Raw genomic sequence first — 14880 nt, 5'->3', positions numbered from 1 at the left:
ATGTGTAACAGGATAGAACATGAGGGTTGGAGGGAGACAGACCAACAGGATGAATGAACAAGCCAGAGTGATGGATTGACGATGCAAGGAGTGGAGAGGAGGGAGAATTCCCAAGGCTGGGCGGGGAGTGGGGGTGCCGCGTTGGGCCTGGATGCAGGTGGCTTGCATGGGATGAGAAGGGGGGGGGGTCCCTCTGGGAGGCGGACTGACACAGGGCAGTTCACACGGGGCTGGAGCCGGGAACACTTGGTTTGCGATCAGACCCATGTGTCTGCTTCCACTTCTCTCCCCTACCTTTCCCCCACTTTTTTCTGGACCTTTCTTTTGGCCTCCCTGTTGTCTCACCTGCCAGACCTGCCAACTAACAATTGCATTGTGTGTCCTGCTAAGATTATGAGGGATTCCAAAAGCTGCAGGAGGCCACCTGGAGGTCTGGCTCTTCCCTCCCCAACAGCATCCTCTTTCTTTATTGCAAGTAGAATGCAGGCGGTTGCTTGCATTTGGATAAACTCACCTGTTCTCTTCAACGCCTCTGCCGTTGCCCGTGCCTGCAGGTGCCACTCTGTGCGTCATCTGTCAGGACCGGAACTCCCTGCGACAGACGGTGGTCCGCCTCGAGCTGGAAGACGAGTGGCAGTTCCGGCTGCGGGACGAATTCCAGACCGCCAACGCCAAGGAAGACCGGCCGCTCTTCTTTCTGACGGGACGGCACATCTGAGGGTGACAGTCGCAGGTTTTCTGCAAGAGTGGAGCCTTCAGAACCTCATGGGCTTGAGGCCAAATCTGGGATCCCTGCATGCTTGAACTGGAACGGCCGCGGGACCGGTGTGCCGCCCCCTTGTGCTGCGTGCTGGGAACCCCGGGCCCGGACGTGCACGGAGTCTTAGTGAGAGCACCGAGGAGGAATCGGTGGCGAACAGGAATACAAATCCATGCCTCCCGGGTTCCGGGCCGGACCACGTGGCCCTGGGCTCCGTTGAAACCTGTTTCACGAAGAACAAACTGTTGCCTGCTGTCATGTCTTCCATGGACAAACTTGACTTTTCTCTTAGTGCTAAAGGATCGCTCTTGAATTTTCTCGTAGAGGTGCCAGTGTTTTGGGCGAAGGATAGGATTTTGGCTATATGGGTTTCCTTATCACCTAGTATAAAGCAATATTCCAGGAGAACATTTTAACTACAAAGGCTGGAGACAAGAAGAAACTAAGGTCGTTTCCTAAGAATTATGTAATTGCCTACAAGTTTGCTCTTCTAGAAGCTAGCCCAAAGGCATCAACTCTAATAAAGTAAAGCAAATGGTTTTACGTCAGAGCACATATGATTCTATTAAAATAAAATAGCATAGGGTCAATACCCTGCCTCTTAGAAAGGGCAAAAGTGAAAAAAGTTTTCTTTAAAACAAAAAGGGTTTCAGGAAGGAAATTAGGGTCACTGAGGTTGACCTGAAGAGACAGACTTTGCCTTACAAAGGAAAGAGGACCAAATTGCTTGCTTTGAAACAACAAACACAACCAAAGTGACATAGAAAATAGTTGGTGAGAACTAACCTTTTGTCTAATTTATTGACGCTCAGTTTTTGGTTCCTTAAATAGCTTGTTTGCTCTTATGAGTGCTTGGCCCTGATCAGAGTGGAAGGGGCAGAGCAGAGAAGACAGCAGGAATGTTCCATGATGCTCACCGGTCCATTTGTCTGCCGGAATGTATATCAAGCCAGCGTGTTGGAGTGCCACCCGCAGGCCAGGCATTGGACCAGGTGCTTTTACAGTTAGGATCCTGCTTACTGTCTTCCAGCAGCTGGCGTGGGTACAATTATTCTCCACTTGGACGAGAAGGTTCAGATGCAGAGAGTATATACCTCTCTAAGGTCACAGTGCAGGAGAGAAGCAGAAGGATGGGCAAGTAGACTCCTGCATCCTGGACCAGAGTGTGTCTTGCCCCGCACCACAGTGCTTTGGGAGTGTCCCTACATGAAGGAAGAGTTTAAAGATATTCAGAAATGAACCATCAGAATGCATTCCAACATGTCCATCTCAGACATAAGCACTCTAACGGATAACAGTCCAAGAAGAAATCATTTTAAAAGATGATGCCAAAGAGTTAATCTTTTTTTCCCCCCTAAGAAGAAAAAAGCCCACGAGTATAAAAGATTAGTTTGATGTTTATGAAACGATCACTTTCTATATGCCATTATTCCTGTCTTGGAATAAAAACTTACCTTCTTTTGTTGTATTTGTCTTTTGTAAATAGCAGCTTCTATGCTATTCTTCCCATTTTATTAGTTAATTTAAACTCGAAAAAAAATCCAAAATATTCTTGTTTGTTCCAGCCTTATAAATAAAACAGAGAGTGCGCTTATGGTTTCTTTGGTGAGTATTAATCACATTATTTTGAGAGGAAATAGTGTGGCCAGGGATCTCCAGGGGCTCCCTGCTTAAAATCTCAGAAAAGACAGTTTTGGAAAGGAAATAGTAAATCCATAAAAAGAAGCATATATGTGGAGGAACTCCTGAAAGAGAAAAGCAGACAGAATTAGGTGTAGAGAAGAACAGAAATGAAGGAAAGCACAGCTTGGACCATGCAGAGAAACTCGCTCAGGAAGATGGGGTCAGGGGTGTTGTGTGCCTCAAAGTGGCTAAGGAAGCTGGAAGGGGCCTGGGGCACTTGTCAGGGTGATTATAGTTTGGGACAGCTGTGCTGTTCGATTCCTTCCAGCTCTTCTGCAACACTGGCAGATGCCACCAACCTGGGCTAAGCAGGTGGCTGTTGCTATGGCTATAGCAGCCTGTGGAGCCTCGAGGAGGGGGGCATGGGGGTCCAGACTTTTGTGAAGACAAGCTATTGGCACACCCCTCTCCTGTCCCCCACAGTCCCGTGGGGGCAGTTTATAGTAAACAAAATAAGCAAACAGGAACTCCCTAGTATGGAAATCAACAGACAAGACTCCTAAAAAAAGCAAACGTATAGTGAAGGGTGATAACCTCAATCAAGAGTCAATAAAGCAAACAGAATCCCATAAAACAAGTGCGATTAAAATCAGAACACAGTGAACTTATATGGTATCCAGAACAAAAGGATGGATTACAGATCTTGGAAATCAAAACTAAAACTTCAGGAAGGCAGATGAAATAGCCTGGCAAGCTCAAGAGTAAAGTAGCCCGAAGGTGCAGCTGGGGGCCGGGGGTGGTGTCTCTGAGAAGGCAGCCAACAGGAATGTTGGTGGTCTGTGCTAACGCTTGGCTGTTCCCCTTGCTCACCGCATGTCAGCCATCTGGCCCTCCTGGCCCACCTTGGCCACTCCCAGGCAAGAACCCACCTCAGACCTTTGCTTCCTCTGCCCAGAACGCTTCTCTCCTTTACATCGCTCGGATCCCTCAAAGGTCCCCTCCTCAATGAGGTCATCCCCAATAGAATACATTTTGTTTAGTGTTTTCTTTGTCTTTCCCCACGAATGTAGGAGCTTCATAAGACATGTTCACTGCTGTGTCCTTGAGGACTTGAATATGCCCAGCAAATGGTAGCATTTGTGCCTACTGATGCTCTTTTCTGTCTTAGGTACTTCCAACATGGGAGCTGGGGGTGGGGGTGGCTGGTGATGGAGGAACTGACAAAATAAGGAGTGAAATTGAGCTAAAATTCTTGATTTAATGGGGTGGAAGTGACTAACATGTTAGCAGAAGAGGAACATTTAAATATATGTTAAAAAAACAATAATTGCTGAAAGAAACAAAACAGGATGTCCAATATCTAAAAATAGTAAAGGGAAAGCAGCACCAGAAAAACCCAGTTTATGTGGTATAAGGGAAGAACAGGCTGGGGAGGGAGGAGAGGAGAAGCTTGGTAAATAAAGTAGATGGCAGAAGCACAACCAAACATTTCCCTCATCACAATAAACATAAATGGATTAAATTCACCTAACAGCAGATTGAGGCTCTCAGACTGGGTTAAGAAAGCTAATGGAATGGGCTTCAAAATTTTAGAAAATTAAATGGATGAAGAGATACTTTAAAGTTCAAAGTTAAATCCAAAGGGATGATAATGGTCACAAACCTTTGTAGATATGCCAGCACTGATGTGAAGTCTAGAAAGCCAGAACAGGAAAAAAGTAGGGTAATAGTGGGATAGTTGCATAACCATGACTGGAGACTAGTACATCTCTCCAGAAATACAGACAGAAGACCAGTAGAAATGAGAGTCAACCAACACAGTAACATCTTTGATCTAAAGTCATTGACCTCCAAAGAGGAGAGAATTCTTGTGAAATAGTAATTCCAGGAAATGTTCTGGAACTAGACAGAGGTGATGGTTGCATTACACGTAATTACATGTAAATGACACTAATGGTAAATTTTAGGTGTATTTTGCAATAATAAAATTAAAACTGTTCCAGAGTGTTGGAATATACAGAAATCTGTACTTCTGCAAGCCCAGAAATAGAAATCACCCTCAAACCAGATGAGAATAATAAATACACGGACTGTTGCTCTTTCTCCTGAATTCTTACAGCAATTTGAGAACTACAGAGCAACATTCACGTGGATGTCAGAGTTCTCCTGGCAGGTGTTACAGCAGAGAGGGCAGGGAATTTGAAACTCAGAGACTTGGTTTAATGCCTTGATTCCTTTGCCAGGTCACCTGGCCCCCTGGAGAATGTGTTAGCTGTGAAATGAGCAACAGTTGGTAGCCAACATTTTTGAGCACCTACTATATGCCAGGCATTTAACTAGGTGACTGATTGTTTGTTACTTAATCAACTCAACAACACTCTAAAGTAGATACCATTGGGACTGTCTTACAAATAAAAAATCTATGGCTCACCAAGGTTGAATGACTTGTCTAAGATCACACAGTTATCAAGTGACAGAACAAAAACAGATTCATGCCAGTGGGTGTAAGCATAGTAACACTAACATCACAGCTGCTTTCCATCTAGAGTAATTCACTTCCACCAAATGTCGCATATTAGAAGGCACTGTTGGCTCCAAAGGCTCACTGTACGATAAAAGTATGGATCCAAAATTCTTTCATTGGGAGAGGTGTTGGGTCGCCTGTGAAAGGTAGTGCTGGATGCGAGCATATAGCCAATATATTACATTATGTATCATCCTGAGTCTGGACAATTCAGCATTAATGTTTAGAAACCCTTTTAATCACAAGATTTGCATTAAACCTTCCAGATCTGGCTTCAGAGTCTGCAGACAGCTCTTTAAGGGAAGACTATGAACCAAGGGCACGTCCAACGTCGACGGCTTTCATTTCTTTTTTAGTCTACTTAGGCAGACTGCCCAGCTCAAGGAATTAGCATTTTAATTAGCAAAACAGTTGGAAAGCCAGTGCAGAGTTTTCAAGCCCTTCATGTCTAGAGAAGAAACAAGAATCCATGACTACATTTGTCATTCACTGAATATACTGTCCCAGTTTCCCTTTGCCTTTCTTTCTTTAACTCTGACGAGCACTAATTTTTCTCTCTTGGGATCTCTGGCCACTCTAACTCTGGTTCTTGCTCTATAAAAGGATCTTTCCCAAGGGTGGCAATCCACCCTACTAAGATGGGTGGGTTTGGTTGCTGTTTTGGGTTGAATCACATCCCTGAAAATATATCCAGGTCCTAACCCCCAATACTTAAGAATGTGATCTTATTTGGAAATAAGGTTGTTGCTCATGTAATTAGTTGAGATGAGGTCATGCTGGAATAAAGTGGGCTTCTAATCCAGTATGGCTGGTGTCTTAAGAAGAGAGTGAGTAGTAGGGGAAGGCTGCCATGTGACCATCAAGACAGAGATCGGAATGATAAACCTCCAAGCCAAGGATTGCTGGGAACAACCAGAAGAAGCTGGAAGAGGCAAGGAAGGATTCTTTCCTCAAGCCTTTGGGGAGCATGGCCCTGCTGACACCTTGATTTCGAACCTGTAGCTTCAAGAGCTGTGAGCGACTAGATTTCTGGTTTGAAGCCACATACTTTGCCGTGCTTTGTTATGGCGGCGGCCCTAGGAAACACAGGTGGGCAATGTATCCTTCATCTTTCAAGGTTTGGTGGAAGCTTTGTAAAGTTCTGGCACCAATGAAGTCATGGCTGTAAGACTGAGGCTGATGAACACTTTTGGGGTGTCTTGATCTTAGCCAGACAAGCTGACGGTCTAGCCAACCACAAAAATAGAGCTTAAGTTGTTTAAATACAGAATTAGATAATTTGCAATTGGTAACCAGGAGCTTCCTTTATAGTAATGACAGCTACCACTGATCAGGTGCTAGATACTACACTTTCAAGCATTTTTTCATATTTATGATGCCATTTCATTCTTAAAACCCAGGGGATAATTGTTACGATGTCTGTTTTACAGATGAGACATGAGGTCCAAGCAGGTAAAGGAACTTAAGTCACACAGCTAATAAGTGACAGAGGGAGGATCCATCCCATGCTCTGGGTTCTGTAGCCACTGCTGGTGCTGCCCATGGGACAATAGGGGGAACTTAATTTCTATTTGAAATTTGTTATTTAGATATCATACAAATAATATCTTACCAACAAATTAGAAGGAAACAGAGGTTTCCCTGCTCTTCACCAGACATCTGAGTGTCTGCTGCGTGCCAGGGATCATTAGGCTCAGATCTTGGCATGAAGAGAACAGAAACCACCCCTGTCCTCGGGTCCACTCATGCCTCCTCACTAAACCCACCATTTTCACTAAGGGCTTCCTTCTAGACCTTTTCTCTGCATCTGAATGATTTTTGCATAATCTCATCATGTAATTTTTTATCGTGTTCTTTTTAAATAGTACAACCACAATATGTTTATGTTGCTAAATAAGATTCATACTTATTATTTAATGGTAGCCTAACAAATAGGATTTGAGTGGACTGAGTGGATCATCGTGATTCACTCAGTTCCTTCGTGTTGAGCCTTTCATTTTTGTTGCTCTTTGGCCATCAGACTCTTGGGAAATAGCAGGATGCACTGGTGAGTCTCGCTGCTCACTCCCAAGCCTGGGCTTTGGTCCCTGAGTTACTAAGTTGTGGGAGAAGAACCTTCCTTAGCTTTGCTTTTGTTTTCCCATGTAGAAGATGGCAGTGGTCATGAACATATTCCCAGGATCCCCAAAATAAATAGAAGTGGCACCCTGCCGCTTCCAGGTCGGTCACACATCTGTCTTCCCCTGGGTGGCCTCAGATGCCTGGCGTCAGGCAGTCACACTAACCAGAGGCCAGGGGAGGGGAGTGGGTGCCCCCAGGGCCTCCCACACTCACGGAGTCCTACTGGGCGAGACTGGAGGAGGTTACTACAGCTCATGTGACGTGACAATCCAGTAAGCTTCTGGATTACTGTCCTTTATCATTTGTGGAAATTCTTAGGACATCTGAGCCCACAACCGATGAGCATAAGCTACAGGAGAATGTGGTGGACATCCAGGAGAGTGAAAAACAGCAAAAATAAGAACAGTAACAACAATGACAAAAATATGGCAGCCAACATTTATTATTTATTACGCACTAGGCACTGTGCTAAGCACTTTAATCTTCAAACAACTCTAAGAGCTGGGTCCTGTTCATCTCCATCACACAGATGGGAAGACCGAGGCTCAGCGTGTAAGTGACTCATCTGCAGATGCACAGCTGGTAAGTGGCGGGGCCGGGGGTCCAGGTGAGCACATTTGACTGCAGAGCTTGAGTTACTTGTGATAACATCACTTGTCTGAACGCTGGGTGACCGAGCAGTCAGTGTCTGCTTCATTCATTCTTCTGTTTCATCCAGGTAGGCGTGTCTGGGGGATTCCCCAGAGCCCCAAGTTGGGTCCATTCGGGTGGGGCTCCAGGGCTTCCGGGGATCATGGCTCCATGCGGTGGTGCTCTCGACACAGGGAGCCCAGGGCTTTCAGGAAGAGTTTTCTGAAGGAGGAGGACACAACGTTGTACAGGACAGGGGTCACCGCTGAACTGACGTAGAAAAGCGTGTTTGTCACCAGGTAGAAGTAGTGATAGAAATTGTAGAGTGTCCTGGAAGAGAAACCCGGGAGGTGTGTTAGAGGACCTGCACCACCTCACAGCATCCAGCCCTTTCTTCTGGAGAAAGCGTCTCTCCTCCAGAGGGCCAGGTGAGGAAGGCCTCTTTTCTGCTATTGGGAAGCGTGGTGTGAATTCGATAAATGGTCCATCAACACCAGCTGCCCTTGGCGGGTGCACTGCACCCAGCCTCTGAGTCCCTGTTTCCCGTGCAGTTCTCGGTCCCCTGCACAGTGAAAGGTGCACCTGCTGATGGACAGGGGCCGTTGCCTAGCCCGCTGAGATGCTGGGAGCCTCGTGCTGTTGGGTGTGGTCCAGGAGATGTGGCTTCACTGAGAAGTGAACGTCCTTCTGAGAAGCCATGCTCCTCGCCACAAGGATTCTCAGCTGTGGGGAGGGCTCTGCATGTGCATTTGTGTGTAGGGGGTGCTGATAGCTCTTGAGGATGAGGCATCTGTTGACACAGCCATTTCCTTGGAGGCTGCATGGATCTCTCTTCTCTTGGATGTTTGCCTTCCACTTAGGATCAGGGGCATAGTGATTTCCCAAAGAAGACAGGAGATTTTCTCTTTTCCAGTTGTGTCCCAAAAGGCACACATGGTCTGGTCTCTATCCAGGGGACTCTTGTTAGCTCATGGACTCAGTGAGCCTCTGAGGCTTCCTCCCCTCTCCTTGCAATAGCAAGGCCCTCCCCCTGCTCTCCCCCCACCCGTGGACCTCTCCATCCTGTGGTCAGGATGCCCATAGCCCTGGTCACCACTGAGATCTCTCACTCACATGACCTTAGTAGTTCAGGGAAGTTGGTAGAAAATGCCCTGTTCCCCACGCTCAGCTCAGAGAGTTTGAGTGCACAGACTGGGCAGGACCAGCTGGAATGGAAGCCGGAGTTACAAAAGACCCAACAATTGGGAATCCCTGTGGAGAGCATAGACCGTTCCAAGCCCGGCCCAGTGGTCCTTCCCTATGTGCTTGGGTCCCTCCACTGCACCTACCCAGTCCACCCGTCATCGGAAACGTAGCAGTACATGAGCCTGCGGACGTGATACGGCATCCAGCAGACGACATACACAGCCACAATAGCTCCTGCAGAACAGGTGGGGAGGGAGAGAGCAACAGAGAGCAGACATTCCCAGTTATGCAATCTCCAGGGAGGAAGATGCCAAGCTGACCACAGCATTTCCCTGGAACTTGTTCCCAGAATCCAGGGGTTGGAAGGGAACTTTGAGGCTATCTGACACATTTGATCTGGATCTGTAGCCAAACCTGATGTTACCCTGGTGTCTGGGTGAATACCCACTTTAAACCCCACCTGTACACTGACATCCTTCTAGAAACTTCTACAACCTCTATAACCTCCTCCTGACCACCAGAATATACTCTCAAATCAGGGCTAGATACTCCCACCTGATTGTCTAATTGTAGAGACAACTGAACTTAAATGTCCTCTGCCTCATAAAGCCTTTTCTGTTCCTCTTCCTGATCGACTGATGGTCCACCATCCATCTAGCACTCAAGTCGTAAGCCAGATAGTCTGTTGATTTTTCCATCACCCCCAGATCCAATCTATTAAAAAGCTCTTCCTTAGCATCTCCTGATTCCTCCCTCCTCACTGGAGCCCTAACTCTTCTGCTCAGGGCAGTGTTACTGAGTACTTAACTGAGAACCTGGACGCTGTGCTGGAGACCGCGGAGCCGGCTGGAGTCCTTGTGTCTCACCAGGCTGGCCTGGCCCCCATGGGGGACTGTCCTCCTCTCTTCACTCGTTAGCTCCACGTGGCTGGGGGTGGGGCTGCCTGGGGCAGAAGTGGACGGCACCTGGGAGCAGAGGGCCACCAGGTGGCTCACAGTGACCCCGTTCAGGAAGGCAGTTAATGCCAAGGGGAGCACGAAGGATACCAGCACATTCACCTGTAAAGGTAATTCCATTTCTTATGGTGGTGGCACCAAGGCTCTGTGATGCTCTGGTCATCAGGCTGTGCCCAGGGCCCAGGAATCTGCAGCAGTGGGGGGGGGATGACAGCAGGGTTACAAGATAAGGTTGAGAAGCTTCTCAGAAAGATGGAAGAGAGCAATAAAAAAAGGAGAGACAACAAGAACATTTGGGATTAGTTGAGGACACTCATTGTCTGAGTAATAGTGGGTTCTAGAAAGCAAATAGAGAAAAGAGAGGGGAGGAAATAATTTTTTAAAATAAACCACATTGAAGAAAGTTTTTCCAAGAGTGAAGGATATAAGCTTCCAGATTGAAAGGCTGCCTGGAGGCTCAGAACCATGGATGAAAATAAGCCCACATCAAGGCACGTTCTTAAGACTTTTAGCACGATGTGGGGAAAGAAGTCCTTGAAAGCTTCCAGAGGGAGAAGACAGGGCACATACAAAGAATGGGAACCAGAATGGCGCTGGACTTCTTTAAGGCAACAGTGGAAGCTGGAAAACAGTGGAGTGATGCTTTACAACTTGTGAGGAATTCTGTGCCCGGCCATCTTACGTTCCATAGTCTGGAACATTTTTAGACATGTAAAATCACACTTTTTTTTTTAACCTTCTGTGGACCTTTTCTCAGGTCACAGGAGGTTATGAGGGCATATGTTCCATCAAAATAAGGTTGTAAACCAATAAAGAGAGACCCGGGATCCAAAAATAGGGTATGAAGCAGAAGAGCAGAGTGATGGAAGATGTCGCTACACACCCAGTTAGATTGGAGCAGGAGAGAGGGGGGCTCCAGGGGCGACTGGAGGAGCAACTGAGAGTTGACCGAATGGGTCTGGACATACTGAAATAGTATTTATACTTCTAGTAGAGGAGTAAAACATGCATGAGAAATAGATCACAGGAAACTAAGCAAATTGAAAAAAAAAAAGACCATTATTGATGGCAAGGAAGTAAAGTTAACACTGGAAAGGAAATATAATAAAAATATATGATGTGGTTCATCCGTGAAGAACGCTTAGCATAGTCACAGTATGTAAGTACTGAGCGTAAGATTATCATACCCTGCCGTAATTGCGCTGGAGGAGTGGTGAGACGTGTGTGGACGCGGGACGAGGAGGGTAGGCATGCAGTGCGAGAGAGCAGACTGCTCTTTCTCTCCAGTTAGAAGACACTGCGTAAAATATCAAAACTGCGAAATCAAGCAGGCATGTTCTTTAGAAATATGTAGGCAAAGAGCAGCAAGAGCTAAGGGTGGACAGTAGCTGCCCCTCAACAAGAGAATATAAATCAAAGTGTGAAGCGGTGGTAAGGGAACAGCTATTTTATGTGTCAAGCCTTGTAATTATTAGTTGATGGTTTTTGACTGATGAGAAACAAGCCTATTATATAAGACCTTGTTTTTTAAATGTTTAAATTTTAAAGTTCAAGGTATATGGGGCGCCTGGGTGGCTCGGTCAGTTGAGTGTCCAACTCTCGGTTTCAGCTCAGTTCACGATTTTGGGGTCGTGGGATTGGGCCCCGCGTCAGACTTGGTGCAGAGTCTGCTTGAGATCTTCCCCCTCTGCTCCTCCCCCTGCTCCTGCTCTCTCTCTCTCTCTCAAATAAATAGATAAGTAAATCTTTAAAAAATTCAGAGTATATGTGTTATAGGGTTTTTCCTTATTGATTCTGTATGAACATTTTGTTTTAAACTGAACATTTTAAGTTTTTATTTTTTATTTTTTTTAAGATTTATTTGTTTGGGGGGAGGAGGGGGAGGGGCAGAGGGAGAGGGAGAGAGAGAATCCTCAAGCAGATTTTGTGCTGAGTATAGGGCCCCACCACGAGGCTTGATCCCAGGACCCCAGCATCACAACCTGAGCCGAAATCAAGAGTCCGACACTTAATCGACCGAGTCACCCAGGTGCCCCTAAACTGAACGTTTTATTCTTTTACTTTTTTTTGTTTTTTTAAAATATTTTATTTGTTTATTTGTGAAAGAGAGAAAGAGTAAACAAGCGAGAGAGAAGGAACAGGGGGAGGGGGAGGGAGAAACAGACTCCCTCCTGAGCAGGGAGCCCGACAACGATGTGGGGCTCAATCCCAGGACCCGGGCTCATGACCTGAGCCAAAGGCAGATGCTAAACCAATTGAGCGATTCAGGCGTCCCTGAACTGAACATTTTAATAGCACTTTAAAATCAGTACAAAATATCTGGGTTGGGTGCTGTACCTTTTTAAGGAGCTATCACTCATGCTTTTTTCTTAATGCATGCTGACAAATCAGCGGCACCAAGACAAAAATAAATCACTAAGTGACAGTCATTTTACTTTGTTGCAGAACCAGGCAGGGTTTTATCAGCAACAACATACTCATTATCAAATTGTAACTTTAATACCAGTCAAGACAGAAATCGAAGGTAAATGTATATTCATAAGCTAGTAATTTTTGGGCACTTTGAAATACAATACAGTTTTTTGTATTTTCAAAAACTATGAGCAATTTTTTGTAGTCAAAAAACACTGATAAATATGGACAGTGAGCGATAAGACACTGAAAAAGAAGGTGGACCGAAATAATCCTAATTTGAGTTTGGTTATTTTGTTAACATGGACTGTATGTCTCAAGTTAAGCATTTTTTAATATACCATTTTTCGAAAAAGGCTCTTACCGTGAGGGAATTGACTACACATAATGTCGCAAGCTCCCCCCTGGCTCATTTCAGTTTCTATCGCATCGGTCAGTTTGCACCACATAAAGTAAACTATGCAAGCAGCATATTCACAGCACAAACCTTGCTTGGCTCTCCCCTCCCCCCCCAAAACTCCACTCCATAACAGGTGCAGCCTGGAAGCTTCCACTCTAGTCGGTGAAAACTGGTGGAACTTGGCTACCAAGCCTTTTGAGCCTGTGGTTGCTGGTTCATTGCCATGGCCATACCAGGGTGCAGAAGGGAGCTACACAGACCTAAGGCAGGAGCTGCGGTGCTCTGACTATTCAGCTAGGTCGTTCTGCTGCAGCTCAGAACCTGCTGGGACTCGATGGGTGCTCTAGATATGTGGCTCTGCAGCTGTGATGTGCTTGGATCGTCGTGGTGGAAGGCAACGTGTGGACTGGACCGATGAGGTCTCAGGTCATGACTAGTCGACCTGATGTGGTAGGAAGAGCAGCTCCCACTATTGTCACTATTGTCAATGGGGCCACTCCTTCTGACTGCTCTCTGGAGCCCTGCATGACCAGTTTCATTAGTATCATTACTGTTCTGCTTGCTGGTGTGTTTTTGCTTTTGTTTTTGTCTTCTTTATCATCAGGTCCAGATTTGGGCAAGGAATTTGACAATCCACAAACATGTCTGATATAGAAAGTGGATTTTTAAAAATTAGGGATCCTACCTTGTCACTTCTGAGTAATTCCCTATAGTGACCATAGTAAGCAACTTCTGAAGCCAGGCGGAAGGTTTTCTAATCAGGTTTAACTTAAATTTTTCCAAATTCTTGTTAAGGCTACAATTAATACATGTATTTCTTCTGAAATCCTTCATTAATATTAAATATTCAGGCCTCTCTTTTATATCTCCACAAAATCCCATTAAACTGGATATTCTGCAGTGAGGCTGAAGATGGTTAGTTTTGGTGATAAAAATGTAGAGGGCTGGAGTGGGTTATGAAATCTGTATTTCTACAGCTCCCCCTCTCCCACAGTTCTTATGCCCAGTGATGTTTGGTCATCACTCTTGCAACATTGCGAAGAACGCAGACTTCCAGAATTAGTTTTGAATTCAAATGTGGGCTTCTCTTAATGCCTCATCTTTGCCAAGCCTCTACCCAGGTCCTCTGTAAAATGGGGCAGTGAGACCCAAATTTCCCGGGGAAAGGGCGGTCGCGAGTATTCGAAGTGAAAACACAGGCCCTTTAGCCTCCCTCCCCCTTACCTGAATGAAGACCTGGAGCGTGGCGCGGCTCACCAGCACGGTGCACACTCGCGAGGCGGGCTCCGGCTCCCCGCCAGCCGTCTCCAGCTCGTACTTCTGCCCCATGATGATTGCCATGGGCAGGGCGAGGCCGAGCGAGGCGGCCCACACGAGCGACAGCAGGCGGCGGGTCCGGCGCGGCGACAGCAGGCGGCGGGCGCGCAGGGGCTGGCACACGGCCAGGCAGCGCTCCGCGCTCAGGCTGGCTACGCTGAGCACCGTGGTGTAGGCGCACAGCTCGCGCACGAAGTAGTAAGCGCGGCAGCCCAGGTCGCCGAACACCCAGGGGTAGTGGAACCACACGAAGTTGTAGAGCTCCATGGGCACGCTGACCAGCAGCAGCAGCAGCCCAGAGAGCGCCAGGCTGAGCACGTGGTAGCGCAGGCGCCCCGGGGGCCCGGCGCGCCCCTTCAGCACCACGTGCACGGACAGCGCATTGCCCGCCGTGCCCAGAGCGAAGATCAGCGAGTAGAGAGCGGTGAACAGCACCTTGGCCCAGAGGCGCGTGTCCACGCCCAGGCGGGCGTCCAGGCTCAGCACAGGGCCCGGAGTGGGCCTCGGGGGCCGCGGGCTGCTGCTCTCCATCCCGCTCCCGCGGCCGGCGCTCCCTCCCTCTCACTGCGCGGAGACTGGGCGAGCTGCCCAGAGAGGAGAGCGAGCGCCTCCTCCTCTCCACGAACCTCCAGAATGGGAGGACCCGCCCCCCGAAGGATGCCCCTGAGCAAACGCCGGGGCGGGACCAGCCAGCGAATGTAAGCCTGTTGGCTGCCTTTACATTTCTCCGTTCAGTTCAACCCACGGAAGCACTGGGTGCTGGGTGGAAGGTGATACAGAGGGGTTGGGCCTGACTTACCAGCTGTGTGAACTTGAGCAAGTTTTTTAAACCTCTCAACCCATTTCTGCATTTAAAAAAATATTTACGTTGCAGAGGCTCCGTGAAGGTTAAATGAGCCAATCTGTGAGAAAGCTCCAAACCTTCAGTATACATAGGCATCCCATGGGTACC

At 47.2% G+C, this 14880-nt stretch overlaps 2 protein-coding genes across 2 annotated transcripts in view; one reads left to right on the top strand and one right to left on the bottom strand.

Moving 5' to 3' along the window:
* GREB1 (growth regulating estrogen receptor binding 1) overlaps positions 1–2319 on the top strand; it is a 71447-nt gene extending 69128 nt beyond the window's left edge. Inside the window, exon 32 of the mRNA XM_040622789.1 lies at positions 555–2319. Coding sequence (XP_040478723.1) covers positions 555–718 — 164 coding nt within the window. The 3' untranslated portion in view covers positions 719–2319. The remainder of the gene's footprint in view (positions 1–554) is intronic.
* Positions 2320–7464: 5145 nt separating this feature from the next.
* On the bottom strand, positions 7465–14459 carry NTSR2 (neurotensin receptor 2). The gene is made up of 4 exons (XM_040623669.1): positions 13836–14459; positions 9652–9901; positions 8987–9077; positions 7465–7988 (listed from the first exon to the last, which is right to left on the bottom strand). Exons 1-4 carry the CDS (start codon positions 14457–14459, stop codon positions 7820–7822), a joined length of 1134 nt encoding a protein of 377 aa, XP_040479603.1. The 3' UTR covers positions 7465–7819.
* Positions 14460–14880: the final 421 nt, after the last annotated feature.

Source organism: Ursus maritimus, unplaced genomic scaffold, assembly GCF_017311325.1.
Source record: "Ursus maritimus isolate PB19 unplaced genomic scaffold, ASM1731132v1 scaffold_6, whole genome shotgun sequence".
Lineage (NCBI taxonomy): Eukaryota > Metazoa > Chordata > Mammalia > Carnivora > Ursidae > Ursus > Ursus maritimus.
Note: the sequence above shows the minus strand (reverse complement) of the source record. Positions and strands in the feature narration are given on the sequence as shown.